General features: G+C 52.7%; 1 protein-coding gene across 1 annotated transcript in view; it reads left to right on the plus strand.

The window, feature by feature from the left end:
- The window catches only part of EPHB1 (EPH receptor B1), a 71,895-nt gene that overhangs the window by 37,470 nt on the left and 14,033 nt on the right, over positions 1 to 20,392 (plus strand). Inside the window, 5 exon segments of the mRNA XM_030456050.1 lie at positions 10,937 to 11,092; positions 14,360 to 14,695; positions 17,219 to 17,400; positions 18,486 to 18,648; positions 20,241 to 20,349. Coding sequence (XP_030311910.1) covers positions 10,937 to 11,092; positions 14,360 to 14,695; positions 17,219 to 17,400; positions 18,486 to 18,648; positions 20,241 to 20,349 — 946 coding nt within the window.

The following is a 20,392-nucleotide window of genomic DNA, read 5'->3' on the forward strand; positions in this document are numbered from 1 at the left end:
ATGGATGTTCCCCCACCCGGGGAAGCCTGTCCCAGTGAGCAGCAGCTGACGAACTGGGATTGGTGGCATGAGGTGGAGCTGCATCGCTGGGTGCTCACATTGAGCCCAGGACTCACCTGCCTGTGTGAGATTTCTTGTTTAAAAGTGGGTTTTAGGAAGGTGGGGGTAGGAGCTGGCCACTTCAGTGCTCTCAGGGGGGGCCACATCCTACGTGGTCATTGCTGATGCTCCTGGTGGCAGTGTCCTTGTGAGGAGGGACTCTCCCTAGGCTGAGGCTGCCTTCTGCTCAGTGTGCCCCGGGGGCTCTCCAGGATGATGCTCTGGTTCTTTGTGGGCAAAGCTTGGCCCTCCCCTTGATTTTTTTTGGGGGGTGAGGGTTGCAAAGCTCAGGGCAGGGGGCTGCATGCCATGCTGGAGGGCTACAGCTTCAAGTTTGGCTTCTGGGCTTCGTTGTCTAGAATGTGTCCATAAGAGCAGAGGTTTTCTGGGGAACCAGTGTCCAAGAGGAACTGAGGATTGAATTTCTGATCTGGGTCCACCAGCTTTCTTCTGCTGGGTCTGCAGCCCACAGGGTAAATTGCTTGTGAGGTGAGACTCAATATTGACTTACTTTGATCTGATTTTTCTGTTTATTACCTCTCTGCATCCAGGTGCTATGCCCTGGAGGTGCTTAAAGCCAATTGCTCGATAAACCCGTTCTGGATGTAGCTGTGGGCTGAGGAGCTGATGCATGCTGGTGTATTTGTGGGCTTGCCTGGGTGCAAAATGGGGAATCTGAAAGCTTGAGATGGTTCTGGGCAAGTGAAAAAGGTTCTCTGTCTGTCTTGGGGGGTGCTGGGGACCATCATCATCTTCTGGCTGAATTGTCTTGGAGTGCCAGGCGAGCAGGGTCAGCAGTGCTGAGGGTGACAGGGTGAGACCTGGAGCTATCACAGCCCTCCTGCCTCCACATCTGATCTGTTCCTGAGCTCTTAATCATCTACTATTATTTAAGACAACTTATTCTTAGAGAGCCCAAGGTGCAAATTATGTTTCATGGCTAAGAAAAGCTTCCAGAGCTGCCTACACACAGTGAATCCCTGCAAAGTGGCTTTGACTTGAGGTGTAACAGGTGTTGAGGATGGAGGAGACTACTGGGTCTTGCCTGCTACACCTGTGTGGGATATGGGTGGGGATTTTGCCAGGGAGAAGCTGGGACCTTTTGAAGAGGTTTCCTTCTCCCCCCTGTGGCATGGGGATGAGCTGATGTGAGAATTGGATCATTATGGAATGGTTTGGCTGAAAGAGGCCTTCAAAGATGATTGTGTCCAGCCTCCCTGGGACATCTTTTACTATACCAGGTTTCTCAAAGCCCCCAAGAACTAGACCTTGAGCAATTCTTTTCTGCAACTTCTCTGGGCAAACCTATTCCAGTGTCATCATAAACAAGTTCTTCCTTATGTCCAACCTAAAGCTCCCTCCCCTCTTTCAGTTTAAAACCACTCCCCTTTTCTGGTCACTACAAGCCTTAGTAGAAAGTCTCACCGTCTTTCTTACAAGCCCCCTTACTGAAAGGCTATAGTAAGATCTCCCTGGAGCCTTCCCTTCTGCTGGCTGAATAACCCCAACCCTCACAGCTTTTCTCCATTCCAGAGGTGTTCCAAACTTGCTGAAGGAGAAAGATAGAATGGTCCCAGTGTGGGCTCTTGAGAAGGGCACCAGAACTGGGTTCAACTTGGACATGGAGGCCTTGAAATGCCAGCTGACTCCAGCTCCACCTTGCTTGTTAGGGAGCTGCAGGGCAGGAGCTACCATAGCTTTCCACCTTTGTGCTTCAGCCTGGGAACTGCTTTAAGCTGCTCCTTGCTCAGGCAGAAGCTTACTTGGGAAAGGTGATTGGAAGTGAGTGGTCTGGACCGGGAACATTTTGGGAATGTGAGAGAGAGAGAGTGTAGATGGGGAAAAAATAAGGAGGTGGAAGGAAGACAGATAAAACTTCCAGAAATAGTTTTTTGGGTGTTCTCTGGCTGGGGTGGGTTGGAGCTGGGTGGGGTCGATGGCAGCAATTCCCTGCATGGGTGGGAAAGGAGATGTTTGGAGAGAAATGGGACAGGACAGATCTAAGTGTCGCTTGGATATAAAAATTAAAGCAAATTGCCCTTGACTGCAGGAAATCTGGCTTGTGGCTGAACGTGCCACCCCCAGGGCTGGAAGAGGAGTGTGGGGCTCAGGTGGGCATGGGGGTGAGGGAGGCAGAGTCCCAGGGACCAGGCAAGTAGATGTGCAGACAAGAGGAGCTGGGGTGCCTCTGGTCCCTGGTTAGTGTTGTGCTTCCCCTCTCCTCTGCACAGCTCAGTGAGGAGGTGCCTTGCCTCTGAGGAAGAATAATTATGGCTGGCTCCATTATAAATATTCATAGGGGAGCTCTGTTAATTATTTTTCTAATTAATTCCATGCATGGGCCTCTTGGGGTGGATGAGTGATGTGGGAGTGTAGTTGTCCCTTGGTTGGGATGTCCTTCCATGCCAAATCCATCCTCCCACACCCAATCCATCTCTGGAGAAACCTTAGAGCACCTTCCAGTACCTGAAGGGGCTCCAGGAAAGCTTGAGAAGGACTTCTGTCAAGGGCCTGGAGTGATGGAACAAGGGGGAAGAGTTTCAAACTGACAGAAGGGAAACTTAGGTTAGACATTAGGATGAAATTCTTAGCTGTGAAGGTGATGGGACACTGGCCCAGCTCGTCCAGAGAAGCTGTGGCTGCCCTACCCCTGGAAGTGTTGAAGGTCAGGTTGGATGGTGCTTGGAGCAACCTGGGCTTTTAGGAGGTGTGGAGCTTCTCACTAGAGGGCTGGAACTGTGTGATCTTTAAGGTTATCTCCAACCCAGAACAATCTTGTGATTCTATGATCCATCCCTGGACATGATTCTCAAGTAGCCAGACTTCAGTCCCTCCCCCCCAGTAGGACATCCCACCATCCCAGTGCAACCTGAGGACAGGAGGAAGCTGTGTGGCCCTGTGGCTGAAGCTCTCCTCCAGCCCCACCCTGGGGTGACATGGCTCATCCTTGGCAGCACTAACGAGGAACCACTTCAGACATAATTAATAAGCACTTGATCTTCTCTAGATTGAGGGGATACTGTGTGGCGTGAGCTGGAAAAGGTGCTTAATTAGTTCCTGTTAGGAACAAGAGTTGTTTGCTTCGTAGCCAGGAGGGGTTTGTGCCTCAGGGAGCCAAGGGATGGTCCTACCCACCTGGTGGGAAGAGGGACTGGAATTAGAGTGACATTGGTGGATCCCAGACTCCCCAAGGAACTCTGCCAGTTGCAAAGCAAAGTCACATTGTTTTCAGGGGTCTCTAACTACAGCCCCTGCCACCACCTCTGTGCCTGGGGGAAGAGCTGCTCTGGAGTCCCACCATGAGTTGGGTGGCAGCTCAGTCTGCTGCTCATCAGGTGGCTCCACAGCTCACGTGGGCATTGAGGGGTGAATGCGATGTGCTGGGTTAAGCAGTACACAAAAGTTGGCTCTTCCCTATGACTTCCAGTTGGGTCCATTGACTCCTGGACTCTCACGCTGCTGCACTTCATGGGAGAAACAATCTCACTCTGTGACTCCTGCATCAAGCCTGATGCCTGGGGTGGGTGTACAGCATCTTCTGGGGCTTGTGTTTTTGGGACATGGGTCCTAATCTGGACCTTGTTCCCCAACCTGTTTGCTGCACACTTGTTGGGAAGATCATTGCTGGTGAGGCTGCAGCAATAGGGTTGTCCCTGCACACCTGGGACCAGTCCCAGTGATCTGGACACTTCCCAGTTGCTCTCACCCAGCTCCCTGTGCTGTCCTCATCCCACTTGTCTGCTTTCACCTTGAATTTTTTGTTTTCACAGGATGGATTTCTTGCCTTTTTCCTCACCCCTTAGCTCTGGATTTAACCTCCAGCAGAGATGTAGATGTTCACTGGTCAGGCTGGGGAAGCCCAGGAGGAGGGAAGGGGTGGGGGAGTTGGACACCACTGTCTGTTTCCTGGTAAATCAATCTTCCCTTCCCTTGGATCATGTCCCCAGGGAGAGCTGTGTCGTGGCATTTAATCTGTGGCTGCTCTCCAGAAGGCTGCTGAGCACCCCAGCCATGGAGTCAGTGAGGGTTTGGGGTGGCAGGGACAAGCTCAGCCCCATTCTCTGGTAGGGCAGACCCACCCCAGCAGAGGGAAGGGCCCCTGAGGTGGGCTGCAGTTACGGAATCTTTTTCAAAAAGAGTTTCAAAAGGTTGAACCACCTCAAATTGTCGCCAGGAACTTTGTCCCCATTCATTTACTGACTCAGATGATTGAGCTCAGGCAGTTTGAGGAGGGTGAGGAGCACCCGGCACCTGGCACTGCCGAGGCCACACAACTGCTGGGTGCTTCACCATCAACCTCCCTGCCTACGGGGGCAAACAGGGGTCTGGTGTTGGACCAAATTTTTAGGGTTTGGTCACCGAGGGTGAGCACAGTGCCTCCCTTAGTGTCCCCTGAGAGATGCTTCAGTTCCCAAGAGCTGAATCCTGGTGAAGAAATGGAAGCAGGCTCAGGGACTGGATGGTCTCCATGAGCGGCGTTTCACCCTTAATTTCAGGTCCAAAAGTGCTGGGGCAGGAGGTCAGGCACGGGGATTCGTGATTGTGATTTTGACAGCTGGTTTATGGAAGGAAGGGGAGTGAGCTGGAGAGCTGGGCAGAGAAGAACCTGATGAGGTTCAACAAGACCAAGTGTGGGGTACTGCTCCCAAACCATTTGGCTGTGTTCATGGACACTTCTGACCCCCTGCTGCAATACAACCCACTTTCAGCTCTGAAGGTATTGCCCAGTTCTCAGTAGGACCTCAGTAGGGTCTTCTTTTGGAAGACCACCATTTAAACATGAGAACAAACTTACTTCTTTGAGGGTGACAGAGCACTGGCAGAGGCTGCCCAGGGAGGTTGTGGAGTCTCCTTTTCTGGAGATACACAAAACCCACCTGGATGAGGCCCTGTGTAATGTGGTCTGGGTGATCCTGCTTTACTGGGAGAGTTGGACTGGATGAACTCCAGTGGTCCCTTCAAACTCTGATGATTGTGTAAATTCTTTGGTGATTCTGCGAATTCCTTAATAATTCTGTGAGCTATGGCTGAGGAGCTGCAGCGTGAGAGCGGGCAGCCCTGCACTGCTGCAGTGTAGAACCTCAAGCAGGAGGAAAGTTGGTTTGCACAAGTGACCTTGAGAAAGGGGTTTTGGTTTTCTTTCCATTGGCTGCTTTGGAGGGTGAAGCAGTTTCCCCACTCTGCAGCGAGCTGGCAGCCCTGCTGTGCCGTCTGCCCAGGGCTCTTTCTCATCCAACCAACAGATTTGGGACAGATTTTGTCTCTGGACCTTCAGAATGCCCCCAACCATGAAAAACAGAGACATCCAAGCCCGGAGGGTGATTAACTGGGCAAGTGTGCCACTGGGCGACACAGCCAGCAAGCATCAGGCCATGAGAAAGCCAAAGCGGCTGCCTCCACACCCTGCTCTGGGTTTCAACTGGTTTAGAGCCATGGAACCATCTGACCTGTTGGTGTTGACGCTCTTCTGCATCCCCAAATTAATTTTCCCAAACCTGCCTTCCTGGAAGAAAAATGCTGCTTCTGATTTAGCATGGGTTGTGTTTTTCTTGCAGCCAAGTGTGCATGGCTCAGTCTGTGAGCCCCTTGGACCCACCCCGGGAGAACAAATCATTGGCTGGTGAGGGATGGGATCTTGGGGAGAGGCCACCAGAGATGCCCCTGCACCTTGTTGCCTCTAGTTGCCCGCAGGCAGGTGCCTACCCTATGAGTGCCTTTGCAGTCCTGCCCCATGCCTTCCACTTGGATTGGTTGCTCAGAAGAAGAGACCAGGAAAAAAAGGGGGAAAAAGGAAAAAAAAAAAGAAAAAAAAAACCCCAAAACCTTAAAAAGGGATAAAAAACCCCAACAAACCACATTGAATTTTACTTTCCCTCCATGAATAAACCATGGCAGGCCAGGCTCAGGAGCTGCTGACTTTAATTTACATCTGTCCCAAGGCAGATCTAAACCTATTCCTCCGGAGGTGGAGGGCTGCTTTAATTAACTGCCTTCCTCTGGAGGAGCTGCGGCCTCTTTCCTCTGCACAGAGGGGAGGGCTGCAGCCTTGTCGCCTGCAGGAGGAGAACCCAACTGCTGGGATGCTCATGTTTATCTCATGAACATGGTTGGAACACAGAGATGAGGGAATGAGGTGGGGGCTGTTGGTAATTGCATCGGGCAAGGGCAAGCGGGAACCGGCGTGGCGTGAGAGGGAGGTGGGGAGACACTAGGCTGCCAAAATAGTGAAGTTTGCACCAAAATGAGGTTTGCTGCCCTCTCTGGGACAAGGCTCTGCTGGGGTGACCTATCCCCAGGGTGCTGGGCTTGCTGATGGCACTCAGTGATTTGTGGTAAATGTCTGGCTGGCTGTCTAAGGGTGCTTCAGGGCTGGGGGTGCATGGGCTCCTGTTGTTTCCCCATCCAACTTCTTGCCCAGCCCCAAAGATGTAGGAAAGGAGACTTGTTGGCTGGTGAGATGTTCTGTGGCTAGGTCTGATCCCAATCTGGTTTTTTGGGGTGGGCAGGAAGGCAGGACGTGTGCCATGAGGACTCTCCCAGCCCTCCTCACCAGCATTGCTCCCAATCCAGGAACTTCTCTGGATTAATCTGGGAATGCATTGAGTCAGGGACGTGATGAAACCTCAGGGCACCTGAGGCACCCTGCCTGGGTGTTTGCAGGGAGGGTGAGGGGGGAGATGAAAGCATGGCACGAAGGCAGCAGCATCTGTGGAGCAGGAGAGACAGGTGACAGCTTTCCTGATTCTCCTGGTTTTATCCCCCAGATTGCAGCCAGCAATCCCCAGTCTCAGCAGCACATCAAAGGGATTGAAACCTCATTTGTGATATGGGCTGTGGAGGTCCTACAGCCTGGTCTGTGTGTCCCCAGTGCCACCATCCCCCCCAGTGCTGCCTGCCAGGGGGGTTCCCCACCCATGCCCCACCTGGCACAGCTGTCCCTGGAATCACAGTGTCCCCTGAATGCCAGTTTTTCTGGTGTCATGGAGATGTTTATTTGCCTGGATGGTGTCTTGCAGCTGAAGGCATCTAGAAGGGCTTCCTAGCAATGGGATGGGGAGGAGAGCTCTCTTGCTGCTGAAATACTTGGAACAGAGGCTACTCAGAGATCTCCACTGGAAGTCTGAAAACTTGACAGGCTGTTATTTTCCTTTTTTTCTCCCCCTTCTTTTTGATGTGTGTAAAGATAAATGTGTTTGGTGTAGAAGGTTCCTGCTAAGGGGTTTCTAGGAAGTGTCTCCTCCTTCTTAGGTTTCATCCAAATTTTGAGCCTTGTGCAGCAAATGTCAGGTTTTCTTCTTAATGAAAAACTGACTTGCAGAAAAAAGGGGAAATGGCCTTGAACCCTTTTTCAGTGGGCTATGAGTGCAAGGACCCCCAAACTCACCAGGGTACCTTCCTTGCTGCCTGTCTCCCAGCACTGCTGGTAGGTGCTGGCCACATGTCCTGCTGGAGCAAAGCTGGATCATCCAAGGTTTTTAGTGCCTTTGCCTGTGGCAGTCCTCTCCACACCTCCAGCAAGTCTGAGGGCATCACCTTGTGCAGCACCCCAACCTCTTACCAGTTTTTTATCTCCTGCTCTGCCAGTGTGACCACAGATGTGCCTAAAGACACTGGGTCTGCCCTGTGGGGGCATTGGGAACTCAAACCCGGCAGGAATTTGGGAATACCTGGCAGACAGGGTCAGCCCTGCCCCAGCTGGGCACAGGAGAGATGAGATGGTGCAGGCTCTGTTTGTGGTGAATGAAGGGAGCTGGGAGGGGGGGATGCTGGGGCAAAGAGGTGGGAGATTGCCAGCTGAAGCCTGGAATTCTTTGCAGAAGCTCCTGTTTTAAAATCTGACAAGGAAAATAATGCCACTCAGCGTCCTCAGGGAGATTTGGAGCAAATTAATCTAGAGATGTCTCCTTTCTTTTTTTTTGCCTTCTTTCTTTTTCTTTGACTAAAGCTTCCCTGAGAGAGTAATTAAAAAGTTCAAGTTCTGGGTGTTAACTGAGAGGATTTAGTTTGAAAGATGAAATGCTTGGGTGCCTCTGAGCTTTGCACCCTTGCTGCTGCTCTGTTGTGGGTGGCTGGTTTCGTGGGCAGGAGCAGGGCCAGCCCCCTTACCTCTGCCTCTTCGCAGGGGCCCTGGCACCCCAAAGATAGGGGTGCAGTAAAAACAGGAGAATTTTCAGCAGCAGCAAGCCTGACAATGCTGCTCCAGAGAGGAGGGCAGCAGACATGGGGATGCTGCTCTGTGGTGCCTTCACCCGAGGTTCTACCCCAGGTGGGACGTGGATCTTGAGAGGGGTTGGGGCAAGAGGGGCAGCTCTGGCTGGGACTACCCCAGCCCCATGGGGGTGCTGCCAGCCCTGCCATCACCCTCAGGCACAAAACTTGCATCTCTTCTGCTGTCTCTGAAGGCTTATGGAGCCCAGGCTACGTAGGCATCGCAAAATCCCCCTGTGGGTTTGCGGGGGCTTGAGGGTTTCAGCTTTTTCTGTGGTGTGGGGTGGATGGTTCAGCTCTCCCAGAGGGAGGGGAGACACAGGCAGTGGTGAGAGCAGAGGCCTGCAGCCCCTGGAGCTTTGGGAGGAAGGAGAAGGCATCAACCTCCCCCTGAAACTGCAGAAGACTTCAGTCAAGTGCAGTGTAATTATAGGAGAGGAAGACTGATGGGCAATAGTACCAATCAAGAGCTGTGTTGCCTCCTGCAGATCACAGGTATTTATGGATAAGCAAAGTGATAAAAGAAAGCTGAGAATACTGGGTTGCTGGGTGGGCTTTGTCCGGGTATTTTGACAAAGCATTGCTTGGATAAATAGTAATTAAAAATTAGCCGACCCACCAGCCTACACCTACACTTAAAACTGAGGCATGTTCATAACAACCTTCTGGTCTTCCTCCCTCTCTTTCCCATCCCCTTCCACCAAAATCCAGGTGCCATTCCCTGAGTCTGCTGCCATCTCCTTCCTGCTCCTCCAAAGAGCCCAGCATGTTTCAGGCACATTTCTGAACATGTTTTCCAGCTCTAGAGCCCACAAGTCACCCATTGCCTGATGGATGGCCATGGATGCCAATGCTTGCTGGCAGGAGCACATGGCCACTGGGACATGGCAGGGAGGGGCTGATAGGCAGGGGGAGATGAAGAAATGGAGGTGCCCAGTTGCATCTCCTGTCTTGTGTGTCTGGTGTAACTCTGTGCTTCCTTGTGCTGTTGTGGGGCATGGAGCTGTGTGTGTGACTCAGGGAAGGGTCTGCACCCAGCTGTCTTCTGTGCTGGCATCCTGCAGCTGCCCCTCGTGGGCCCACCCATTCCTTCAGAGCGTGTTGAGCTGACCACGCGTGTTGAGCTGCATGAGTTGGTGGCTTGTGATATCAAGGGTTTCCATAAGAGGCCACACGTGGGGTGGCTGTGGTAGGGCACAAAGAGTAGGGAGGAGGAAGGGCAGGGTGAGGTGGTGGCTGGTCCCTCTGGGATGCCACATCCCCGCTCTGTGGCTGTCAGTGCCATTAGAAAGAGAGGGTTGATCATAGTCAGTCATGCCCCTCAGGCAGGGGAAGAGATCCCCTGAATAATAAAATTGTAAAATATTGTTTTGATTTATCCCTTTTTATCATCTTTTAATATCTGGAAAGACTGTGTGAGCAAGAGGCCTTCATGAGTTTTGAATGACAGGTTAAAGGGCTCCAATAAAGATTAGATGGTCCACTATCTCCCAAGGAAATTGCATCAAAGTGGTTGCTCCTGCTTGCTCCTATTAATTTCCTCTTCATGGCTGCTAGGAGATGCCTCATATCCTGATGCAGCAGACAGGGGCTAAGAGGCACTTTCCATTATCTCAATCATCTCTGTGTTTATGAGACACTCAGGGTGTTTCTCTGCAGAGCCATGCCTTGGAGGTGACAGCATCCTGGGGGCAGAGCCAGGAGCCAAGCGGAGGGGGGACCACCCTCTGCTCGAGGGCAAGGACAACCTCCCCCTGGCTAGGTGGTGGACACAGATGAAGGTCTGGTGCCAAAATACAGATGGGCCCTTTGGTTTCCTAGGGGGTCACGCAAAGGGTTTGTTGGATGTCCAGGATGGATGAGCATCTGTTTGTCAGTGCCTGGTTGATGAGGACTGGTTGGGGGGAGCAGGGGTGAGGGACCCCATCTTTGTCACTCCATCTTCACCCTCTAACCATGGAGCAGTGAGGTGGGTGATTAATGAAACCTCCCCCACCCCTGATTAAAGCCTGACCATGACTGTAGCTGGAGCACCTTCTGGTTTCTGGATTAGCCACCTTTTCCTTCTTGTATGGACTCGGGGGCCGAAGGCTGGGAAGGTTGTTAGCCCCAGCTCTGGGGGATCAACAAGATGAACACTATCATGAGCATTAGGTCAGCTTTTTAAATTAAATAATTTTTAAAGTTTTGGATTTATTTTAAAGGTTTTGGTTTTATTTTAAAAGTAATTTGATTTTTTCTGTGTGGAAAGAGATGTGAGACCTGAGCCATGCTCTCAGAGTGGTGGAAAGGGACATTTCAGGTCAGCAGAAGGGGACAACTGTCCTGCCCTTGCATGTCCCTGTCCCCATGGGTGCTGCTGGGACAGTCCTGCATCTGCTCACTGTCCACCTGCCTGGCTGGTGGCTACGTCCTCCCTGTGCCATTTCAGTGCTTTCCTGATGGCTTCAGAAGCCGTTCCTTTCCATCCTGGAAAGTCCTGGCCACATTGGCTTGGCAGGATGGTGCAGCCCTTGCCCACAGAGGGTGAAGCTGTTCTGTGTCTTCTTGTTTCTCTTTTTTCTCCCGGTGGTCACCTCCACCCTGGGCTTCTGGGCACCCAACCACTTCCCTCTCCTTTCCTTTGCAGCCTGCCCAGCAGGGACATTCAAGGCCAGCCAGGGGGCAGGGGTCTGCACCCCGTGCCCCCCAAACAGCCGCTCCACTGCCGAGGCTTCACCGCTCTGCTCCTGCCGCAACGGGTACTACCGGGCCGACCTCGACCTGCCTGCAGCTGCCTGCACCAGTGAGTAACAGAGGAGGGCTGATGGGGGGCATGGGGGGTCTCATTGCCCTTCACTGCTGGGGATGAAGTCTCAACCTGTGAGCTTTTTTGGTTTTTTTGGTGTGTGTCTTGTTTTCTCCCCCCTGGTCCTGCTGCTGAGGGCTTCAGCTCTGCCATGGGCTGGGGTGCCCACCTTGAACACCCATCCCATGGGTGTGTAGAATCATGGAATTCCTTTGATAGGAAAAGGCCCTTGAGATTGTTGAGTACAACTGTTAATCCAGCATTGCCAAGGCCACCACTAAGCCATGTCCTTTGGCACTGGAGTCATTTCCTTTCCAATAGTTCATCAAAACCTTTGCCCCCATGGTGGCAAACAATGGCCTAATCCAACCTCTCAGAGTGCTGAGAGCATGCAGCAGGCTCAGCACTGGTTGCCTTTCATCATATCTGCATGGCTTTGAAATGCCTTCAGGGATGGGGACTCCACCACTGCCCTGGGCAGCCTGGGCCAGGGCCTGACAACCCTTTCAGGGAAAAAATCATTCCTAATATCCAACCTAAACCTCAAAATACTTGTCTCACCGCCATGAGTCCCTTCACTGCCACGCCAGAAGAAGCAGATGATGCCACATCACCCTTTGCTTTGTTCTCCTGGGACACCAACATGACACCCACCAAGAGATGAGCCACATGACAGCCCCACAACCCCTCTCTCCACCAGCTGCTTGAATTTATACTTCACCCCGGCCATGGCCATGGTGGTGATGGCAGGGAGAAAGTCCCAGGATAAATAAGCATGTAAAGTTCTCTGCTGTTGCTGCCTTGTTGGTAGTCTTGGAGATGGAGGACTTTTCTCTAGGGGGAAGGGTGTCTTAAGCCTTGGCAGTTGGTGTGGGGTTGGGATGGCAGTGGTGGCATCAAGCTCAACTTTGAGTGAGAAAAGAGCCCCTTCAGCCTGATAGGAATGGGAGTCTCAACCTCAACTGCCCCCCTGACATCTCCTCCAGGCCCTTGGACCAGCCCACTGGGGAGCTTTAGAACAAGGATGCTCCAGACCCAGGGCACCCAAAATGCATGTTGGAAATGAGGGAAGGATTTTTGTGTTCTGCTGGCTCACTTAAGCTGTCAGGGCACAAGTAGTCAGCAGGTCACACACCACATGCAGGTGATCTACAGATCTTTGTGATGTCTTGTTGTGTAGCTGATGTACAGCACTGCTGCACTCTGGGAAGACAGTGTTAAAAAAAAAAAAAAAAAGCAAAAAAGCCTATTTGCTGATTTTTATTCCTTCTCCTCGATGCTTTGTTTTACAATGCTTATGATAGGAGGTGCCAGCTGTTCATCGACAAAGTTCCTGCCTGTCAGAGGAGTAAATAACCCTGGGCCAGAGCCCTTGCTGAGGGCAATGCCTCTGAGCCTGGCTCCTGCCCCCTGGGAGGCATTTGGGGAGACAGCATTTTGCCACTGAGTTGGGGAAGAAAGATGTTTTCCTGCTTTATTCTTGAAGGAATAGGGTATGAAGGAGGGGATTGGATTAAGGTGCCTGAGCTAGCATTTTGGATGTGGTGTACTCTCTACTGATCCTCGTCCCCCTTTGTGTAACTCTGGTCTGCCCTGGGGAACTGGTGTCCTGTCCCCAGTGTCCCCCCTTCCTTCCTAAAGACCCTTTACCCTCTGGGATGTTGGAGGAACCTGACAATGGGATGGTGTGGTGCCTCAAATCCACAAAAGTGAAATCCGTTTCCAGCCAGGACACTGTGCTGGATGACGTGCACATTTAACTCTGCAAAAAAGGGAAAAAAATTAAAGGGGATGGATTTTTCTTTTTTTTTCCTTTTTGAAGGGCTGTCATTATTCTGGGTGTTTCAACAAAATGCTTTCAGACACAGAGTCTGCAGCAGTAGCACAGAGAGGCTCATAAAGTACCTGCCTGGTGCAATCAAGGGAGCTGGTCGAGAGGCACAGATGTGTCCCCCAAAAACACAGCAAGGTATCAGCAGGTTGTCCTCCATCCCACTGGTCGTGTCACCCCTCCCATGCTGATGGAGCCACCTTTGCCCATCCCATCCCCAGCTGCTAATGGGGCTAATTGATCTGCAGGCACTAATGATGCAGGATGGTTTTCCCTAAGACAGAATGCTTCACTCTCTTAACCTTTCCTTGCAGGTCAAACCCTTTGTTATTTTTATTGCTTCTCCCCCCCCCCCCTTCCTGATGGCAAAACTCTTTTTCTTCCTTGGAAGCACAGCAGCATGAGTAAATTAATCACTTTTCTTATTTAGTAATAACCCAGCAGCTGGATTTTTGTGGTTTTGGCTGCAGAGCTGTCCTGCCTAACCTCAAATCCTTCCCCAAACCCAAGCAGATGTCTGTGCCTCTGTGATGCTCTCCTGCCTGGATCCCTCCCTGTTGACTCCAGCCCCGTTCCAGCAGCATGTGCAGTTGGAGCCACATTCAGTTCCCATCCTCAGAAGCATTTGTGATAGCCCTCAGAGGGTTTGATCAATGTGGTTTTGATCTCCCATCCAACATCTGAGCTGCTCACCAAACAGTAGAGCCATGCTGGGGTTGGAGGAGAACTCCAGCTTCAGATATCTTGTCTCTCTGCTTCCCTCTGCCCCTCTGTTTCTCCATGGTGCTGGTGGTTCTCTTGCTGTGACCATCTGAAGTGCTTCTCCATGCAAGCACTGAAGCCATCTTGGTATCTCCAGATCATTACAATAGACTCATCTTGGCAGGTGGATCTGTGGGCGCTTTCCTTTATGGGTGACTAAGTGGTTTTGGGGCATGGTAGTCCTCGTCCCCAACCCTGAAACTCCTCTCTGTGGCCAGCACTGAACATGGTCAGCCTTGGCCATGGGGAGAGCCTGATCCTGAATGAAGGAAAGCCACAGAGACCAAGACCCTTCTGAGCTGAGGTGATGGGTAGACTAGTAGATGGAGCTTTGGGGTGTCCTACTCTGTGCTGGAGCCTCCTGGGACTCCTGCTGAGTCCTGGTAGGGCTGAGCATTACATTTTGGGCAGACTGTCTTAAGCTAAAAAATGGGGAGAAGAAAGTTTTTGCTGTGAGGGTGGTGAGACACTGGAACAGGCTGCCTAGAGAAGCCGTGGCTACCTGCTTCCTGGCAGTGTCTCAGGTCAGGTTGGATGGGGCTTGGAGCAACCTGGGCTGGTGGGAGGTGTCCCTGCCAATGGCAGGGGGATGGAACTAGATGATCTTTAAGGTCCCTTCCAACCCAAATCAGTCTGCGGTTCTATGATTCAGCTGCTCTCCTTCCCCACAGGTGTCCCATCCGGCCCCCGCAATGTCATCTCCATTGTCAATGAGACCTCCATCATCCTGGAGTGGCACCCGCCGCGGGAGACGGGGGGTCGGGACGATGTCACCTACAACATCGTCTGCAAGAAGTGCCGCTCGGACCGACGTGCCTGCTCCCGCTGCGATGACAACGTGGACTTTGTCCCCAGGCAGCTGGGGCTGACAGAAACTCGGGTCTTCATCAGCAACCTGTGGGCTCACACGCCGTACACCTTCGAGATCCAGGCTGTCAACGGGGTCTCCAACAAGAGCCCCTTCCCCCCGCAGCACATCTCTGTCAACATCACCACCAACCAAGCTGGTGAGTCCAGAGGTGATGTGGTGCTGGGGTTTTTAAGCCAAAAATTACCAGTTCTGAAGGGAAGATCTGGGCTGGTGTGTGGTGAGTTCAAGCTCTGTCTCGTCCGGAGCATCCCTCTCCCAACCTTTTCCCCTTTTCCCGTCTCTCCTGGCTTTTTCTCTTTCTCTTCCCAACCAGACATCGGGAGCTGAACATGCAGTTCTGGGCCCAGGTTTGGGTGTGCTGTGCACATGGCAAAGGGTCCTGGGCTGCAGGGAAGGGCGTAGGAGGTGCAGGGGATGGAAACAACCTGAAAGGAGGTTGTAAAGGGTTGGGGATCGGTCTGTTCAATGAAGGTACAGGTGATAGGACAAGAGGTAATGGTCTCAAGTTGCACCAGGGGGAATTTAGATATGAATGTTAGACAGAATTTCTTCATTCAAAGGGTTATCAGGCTTTGGAAAAGGCTGCCCAGGGCAGTGGTGGAGTCACCATCTCTGAAAGTCACTGTCAAGGAGGGATTGAAGAGTCATACAGACATAGTACTTGGGGATACAGTTTAGTTAAGGTCTTGTCAGTGTTAGGTTAACAGTTGGACTGGATGATCTTGAAGGTCTTTTCCAGCCAAGGTAATTCTGTGAAACCCATTTGCTTAGGGTGGAGAAGGGGGATGGAAATCTCTGCCTCATGCCAAGCATGCAACCCATTCCCTCAGGAGGGCACGATGGAGAAACCTGCTGGAAATACTTCAGTCTCCCAGCTCCAGGGAAGACAGATCTACCCCTGAGCCTGCCCTGCACCAAGCTGCTTACAGAATCACAGAATGATTTGGGTTGGAAGGGACCTCTAAAGGTCACCTAGCCCAACCCCCCCTGCTGTAAGCAGGGACAACTTCAACTGAATCAGGTTGCTCAGAGCCTCCTCAAACCTCACTTTGAATATCTCGAGGGATGAGGCCTCAACCACCTCCCTGGGCAACCTGGTCCATTTCTCCACTACCCTCATGGGAAAGAGCTTTTTTCTGACATCCAGTCTAAATCTGCTCTTCTCTAATTGCCCCTTGTCGTATCACTCCAGGCCCTTGCACACAGTCCCTCTCCAGCCTTCCTGTAGCCCCTTCAGATATCAGAAGGTCACTGTTAGGTCTCCCTGGAGCCTTGTCTTCTCCAGGCTGGACAAACCCAGCTCCCTCAGCCTGGCTTTGTTAGAGGTGTTCCACCCCCTGATCACTATTTTGTGGCCCTCCTCTGGGCCTGCTCCATCAGGTCCATGTCCTTCCTGTGTTGAGGGCTCCAGAGCTGGACACAGTACACCAGGTGAGGTCCTACCAGAGCAGAGTAGAATTGTGGTCATGTGGAGCTCAGCTTTGCCCTGGATCCATGGTGCTGGGTGCAGAGGGCCTTGTGTGCCTTCCTTGGAGGAGTGTGGTCAGATTAAGTACAGGGTCAGGGTTGTACTGAGGGAAAAACCCTCTGGAGAAGTGACTCCTGGCTGATTTATGGCTTGATGGTGGAAGGCTGGGGATGCTCAGCTCCAGGAGTGTTTGACTCCAGGGGTGTTTGGCTCCTGGTGTGCACAGCTCTGGGAGTGCTCAGCTCTTGGGGTGTTCTGCACCTTACTTAGAAATGCAGGGCTGGGGTTGAAGGGGGTTGGGATGAACCATGCCAACTGGTGCCAACTACATGTTTAGCCAGCATTGAGCATCTTCCTTTCTCTGGGAATGCTGTGGCAAGGTGCCTGGGAGCTATGCTGCTGGGTCTTGGGGGTAGAAGAGGTGGATGCTGCATCTTTCGAGCACCCATGTTCTGTGGCTCCCAGGAGGATAAGGAGCTGAATGATGGTTTCAAACTGTTCTGCAAATGTTTAGGCTTCAAAAATGAAACTCCTGAGAGAAGCACGTTTGGATACTGAGTCTGAGCAACCCCAGAGAGACCCTGAGAGCAGACCCAGCTGCTCTTGTGGCCAGGCTGAGCCAAAGCCATGCTGTCAGCTCTGGCATCTTGTGGTCCCCTTGCTGGTCTCCCTGTCCTGGTTTTCTGTTGTCCTCAAGGGGAGGAGATCTTTTGCTCCTACTTCCCAAAGCACATGAGATCTTTGCTTCTACATCCCACAGCTCATGGGGTTGTGGCTGTGGCTTAGGCTGCTGCAGTGCTGCTCCCTGAGGAGGCTGTTATGGCAAAAGGCAGCAGCAGAGCTGGGGACCATCACCGCTGGGGACCTTGGTTTGTCCCTGCTGGGGAGAGCTTTGCTGTCTTTGTCCCTCAGTGGAAGACATCCTTGGAGCAAGAAATCCCAGGGAGAAGAAACGCTGAGATTTCTAAGCTTCTAATTAAAAAGAATAATTGGTTTAATTGCCAGAATTCCCTCGCCAGCTCCGTGTAAGCTGCAGAGATGCCACGTTTCCCACTGCTGATGCCTGAGCGTGTCCCATGGGGTGGACATCCGCAGGCTTGGGAGATTTGGGATGCTCTACGTGCCCAGGAGATTTTCAGTCAGTCCTACCCTTCTCTGTTAATTTTGCCTCCCTCCCCTCTTCCTCGGCAGCCCCCTCCACCGTCCCCATCATGCACCAGGTGAGTGCCACCATGAGGAGCATCACCCTCTCCTGGCCTCAGCCCGAGCAGCCCAATGGCATCATCCTGGACTATGAGATCCGCTACTACGAGAAGCTCAGCCGCATCTGCACCCCCGACCTGGGCAGCTCCGTGGGCTCCCGGCCAGCAGCGGTGAGCTTGGGTGGAAACCTCACAAGGGGAGGTGGGATAGGGGGGCAAGCAAAACTTCAGATGGTGCTGCCAGGAGGTTCTGAGCTTGTTGGGACAGGGCGAATGCCGACGAGCTTTCAGTCAGGCTCTTTGCTGGGAAGGGTTTGGTGGGGTGGGACAGGTGGTGAGATGGGTGTCTGGTTGTCCACGCTGGCTCTGGAAGGTGGGAGGGATGTTCAACCAGTGGAAGGGAAGTGATATTTCATCAGCAGATCAGTGCCCATTGCTGCCTTGGCTCTGGTATCTGCAAGGGTGAGAGAGATCTGGAGTGTGGGGACAGGGTCAGGAGGAAAGGAGGGGGACAGTGAGGAGTGGCAGAGCTTATCAGGGTTGTCCCTGTCCCAGGTCCCTGCCTCGCACCAGGTCCTTCCACTGGCAGCCGTTCTTCCCTGCGGGGGACATGCTCTTGACCCTTGCAGTGACCCATGCTGAGCACAAGCTGTTCCATCCCTCCTTGCCTCTTGCCAGCTTTAATGAATTCCTCTAAATGCGCATAATGAGATGATGTCACTGCGGTCCCTTTACAGCAAATCACTGGGGAATGTTGGAAAAATGAGATTTGAAATGCATGAGGTTTCCACCAAGGTGTAGCATGAAGAGCTGTGCCAGCAAAGCAGGGGCCCTCAGCAGAACCCAACCTGCCCTTGGACATGCTTGAATGGGGCCCTGTGGGGTGTGTTCTGTCACTGCATGGTGCATCTGTGGATCAAAGAGGAGGAGTTTGCTGCTCAGGGGTGTTTTCCCTCTGAATGCTTTTGCTGTGGTGGGCCCCAGGGCTGCTGGGGAGGCACCTGCAGCAGGGACCTCCCCCCAGCTCCCTGCAGGCCAAACACAGCTTCTGGGCTCTATTCCTGTGGGATCCTCCACATCAGGGGTCAGGGGCAACCAGGGGAGCACGAGTGCCGGGCTCCAGCGCTTGTCTTCCTGGAGCAGAACCAGGGCCACCACTTTATCCCTTTGTGGATGAGCCTTATCCCAGCCACCAACAGGGGGGGGGCAGTTGTCCCTCTTCCCACTGACTGTCCTACCTCAACCCCTGCCCACAGGACCACAACGAATACAACTCCTCCATGGCCCGCAGCCAGACCAACACTGCCCGCATTGAGGGGCTGCGGCCCGGCATGGTCTACGTAGTCCAGGTCCGTGCCCGCACTGTGGCTGGATACGGGAAGTACAGTGGGAAGATGTGCTTCCAGACCCTGACTGATGGTGAGTCTGCCACGGGGGGAGGGCCAGGAGTGAAAGCTTGGAAGTGTCATTGGATCAGAGGAACTTGGCCAACCTCTCTCCCTGCGGGCAGCCTGGCAGAAGCCCTGTGTTTTCCAGCTGTGGCTTATTTGTGGCCAGCTGGAGGAGGAGGAGTAATCTGATTTAAATCTTGTAGCTCTGTTTTCTCCCCTGCTACTTAGCTGTGGTTTTGACTTTCCTGCCTTTGATCATGGTGGCAGAGTCTCCCCTGGCCACCCACCGCAAGGCTGGCATGCTGGGATGGGGAGGAGTGGAGGGTTGTAGACCCTTCCTGAGGAAGAACTCTGGGGATGCTCTCCTGGGGTGCTCAGGGCCACATCCAAGCCATCCTGTCAAGGCTGGGAGGGTCAGACCCATCTCTAAACGTTGGTTCTCCACCCTGAAGTGGTGTGTCGAAGAGAAGGAGACATCTCATGGCTTCTTCTGGCCTCCTCACCAGAGTTATGCTGTTGTTCCTCTGGCCCCAGCCCTTCCCTTGCTACCTCACACTGGATCCCTTTAGACACTTAACAGCTCGTGGAAGGGTTTTTCATTAATCCCAGTGCTGGGATGAATCCAGAAGTCACTGAAGGAAGCCCAGCTCCTTTCATGGTCCTCCTACCCCTCCAGACACTGGGAGAGCTGAAGTCCCTTCAAAGAACCCCTTCCTTGCTGTTGCTGATCTGGTTTCTGCCCCGCTTAGGTGATGCCCATGAGTCCCAGTTCCTAAAACTTTCCTTTTGTCCTAAAATCAGGTCACCTCGTGCTTGGTGGGACAGGGAAAACTCATGCAGGGTGACCAAAAGGAAGGAAATGGTGACCAGCCCCCCTCGGTGCTTCCCACATTCAGGAGTAGAGGAGCGAGAAGAAAAATCCTGCATCAAATAAGCAATTAATTGAAATTTAATGAGAACGGATGGTTTAGATTATTAAATAATAATTGATTGTTAGATGAGAATTTCTCAGGACTTAAGCGGCATGCAAGAGATAAATCCAGTGGCTGGTAATTAACTGGGAAGGAGAAAAGTCCTGATAAAGGGTGCTAAATGCTTTCTTTCTGGAGTAAATTTTCTTTTAAGCCTTGCTTGTGGCTGCTGGCCCAGGCTGGCAGCCCTTGCTGGGATGGCTGGAGAAGTAGGGGTGTTTCTGCAGGGACATGGAGGTGGCAAGTGGCTTTCTCAGGGGTTGCTCTGGGCATGTTGAGTCCTCCTGCATCACCTCCTCTTTCAGGGTGGCTGTGGGGCTGCTCAGGGTGGGGAGGGGGTTGGGGTTGCTGGAGCTCTGGAAAGTGAGTTCCCACTGTGGGAACCTCATTTTACTGGGGAACTGGGCCCACATACATTGGTGTGACATGATTCTTAGGACCTTCTCTTCCATATTTTAACCCAGAACACGTGTGAGCCAAGTGTGACAACCCATCCTTGTGCAACACACCTTGGGCGGGGGGTCCCCGTCGTCCACCGCTCTCCCATGGGAATGGCACCCATGGAGTCAGAGCGGGGGAGTTTGGGACCCCTTCCCAGGAGGCTCCAGTTGCTCTGTGAAGAGCTCACCCCATCCCTCTTCTCTGGCAGATGACTACAAGTCAGAGCTGAGAGAGCAGCTGCCTTTGATCGCGGGGTCAGCAGCGGCCGGGGTGGTGTTCATCGTTTCCCTGGTGGCCATTTCCATCGTCTGCAGCAGGTGGGTCCCCATGGGCGGAGGATGGGAAAGGAGGAATGGAGGA

Source organism: Calypte anna, chromosome 9 (genome assembly GCF_003957555.1).
Source record: "Calypte anna isolate BGI_N300 chromosome 9, bCalAnn1_v1.p, whole genome shotgun sequence".
NCBI classification, from domain to species: Eukaryota; Metazoa; Chordata; class Aves; order Apodiformes; family Trochilidae; genus Calypte; species Calypte anna.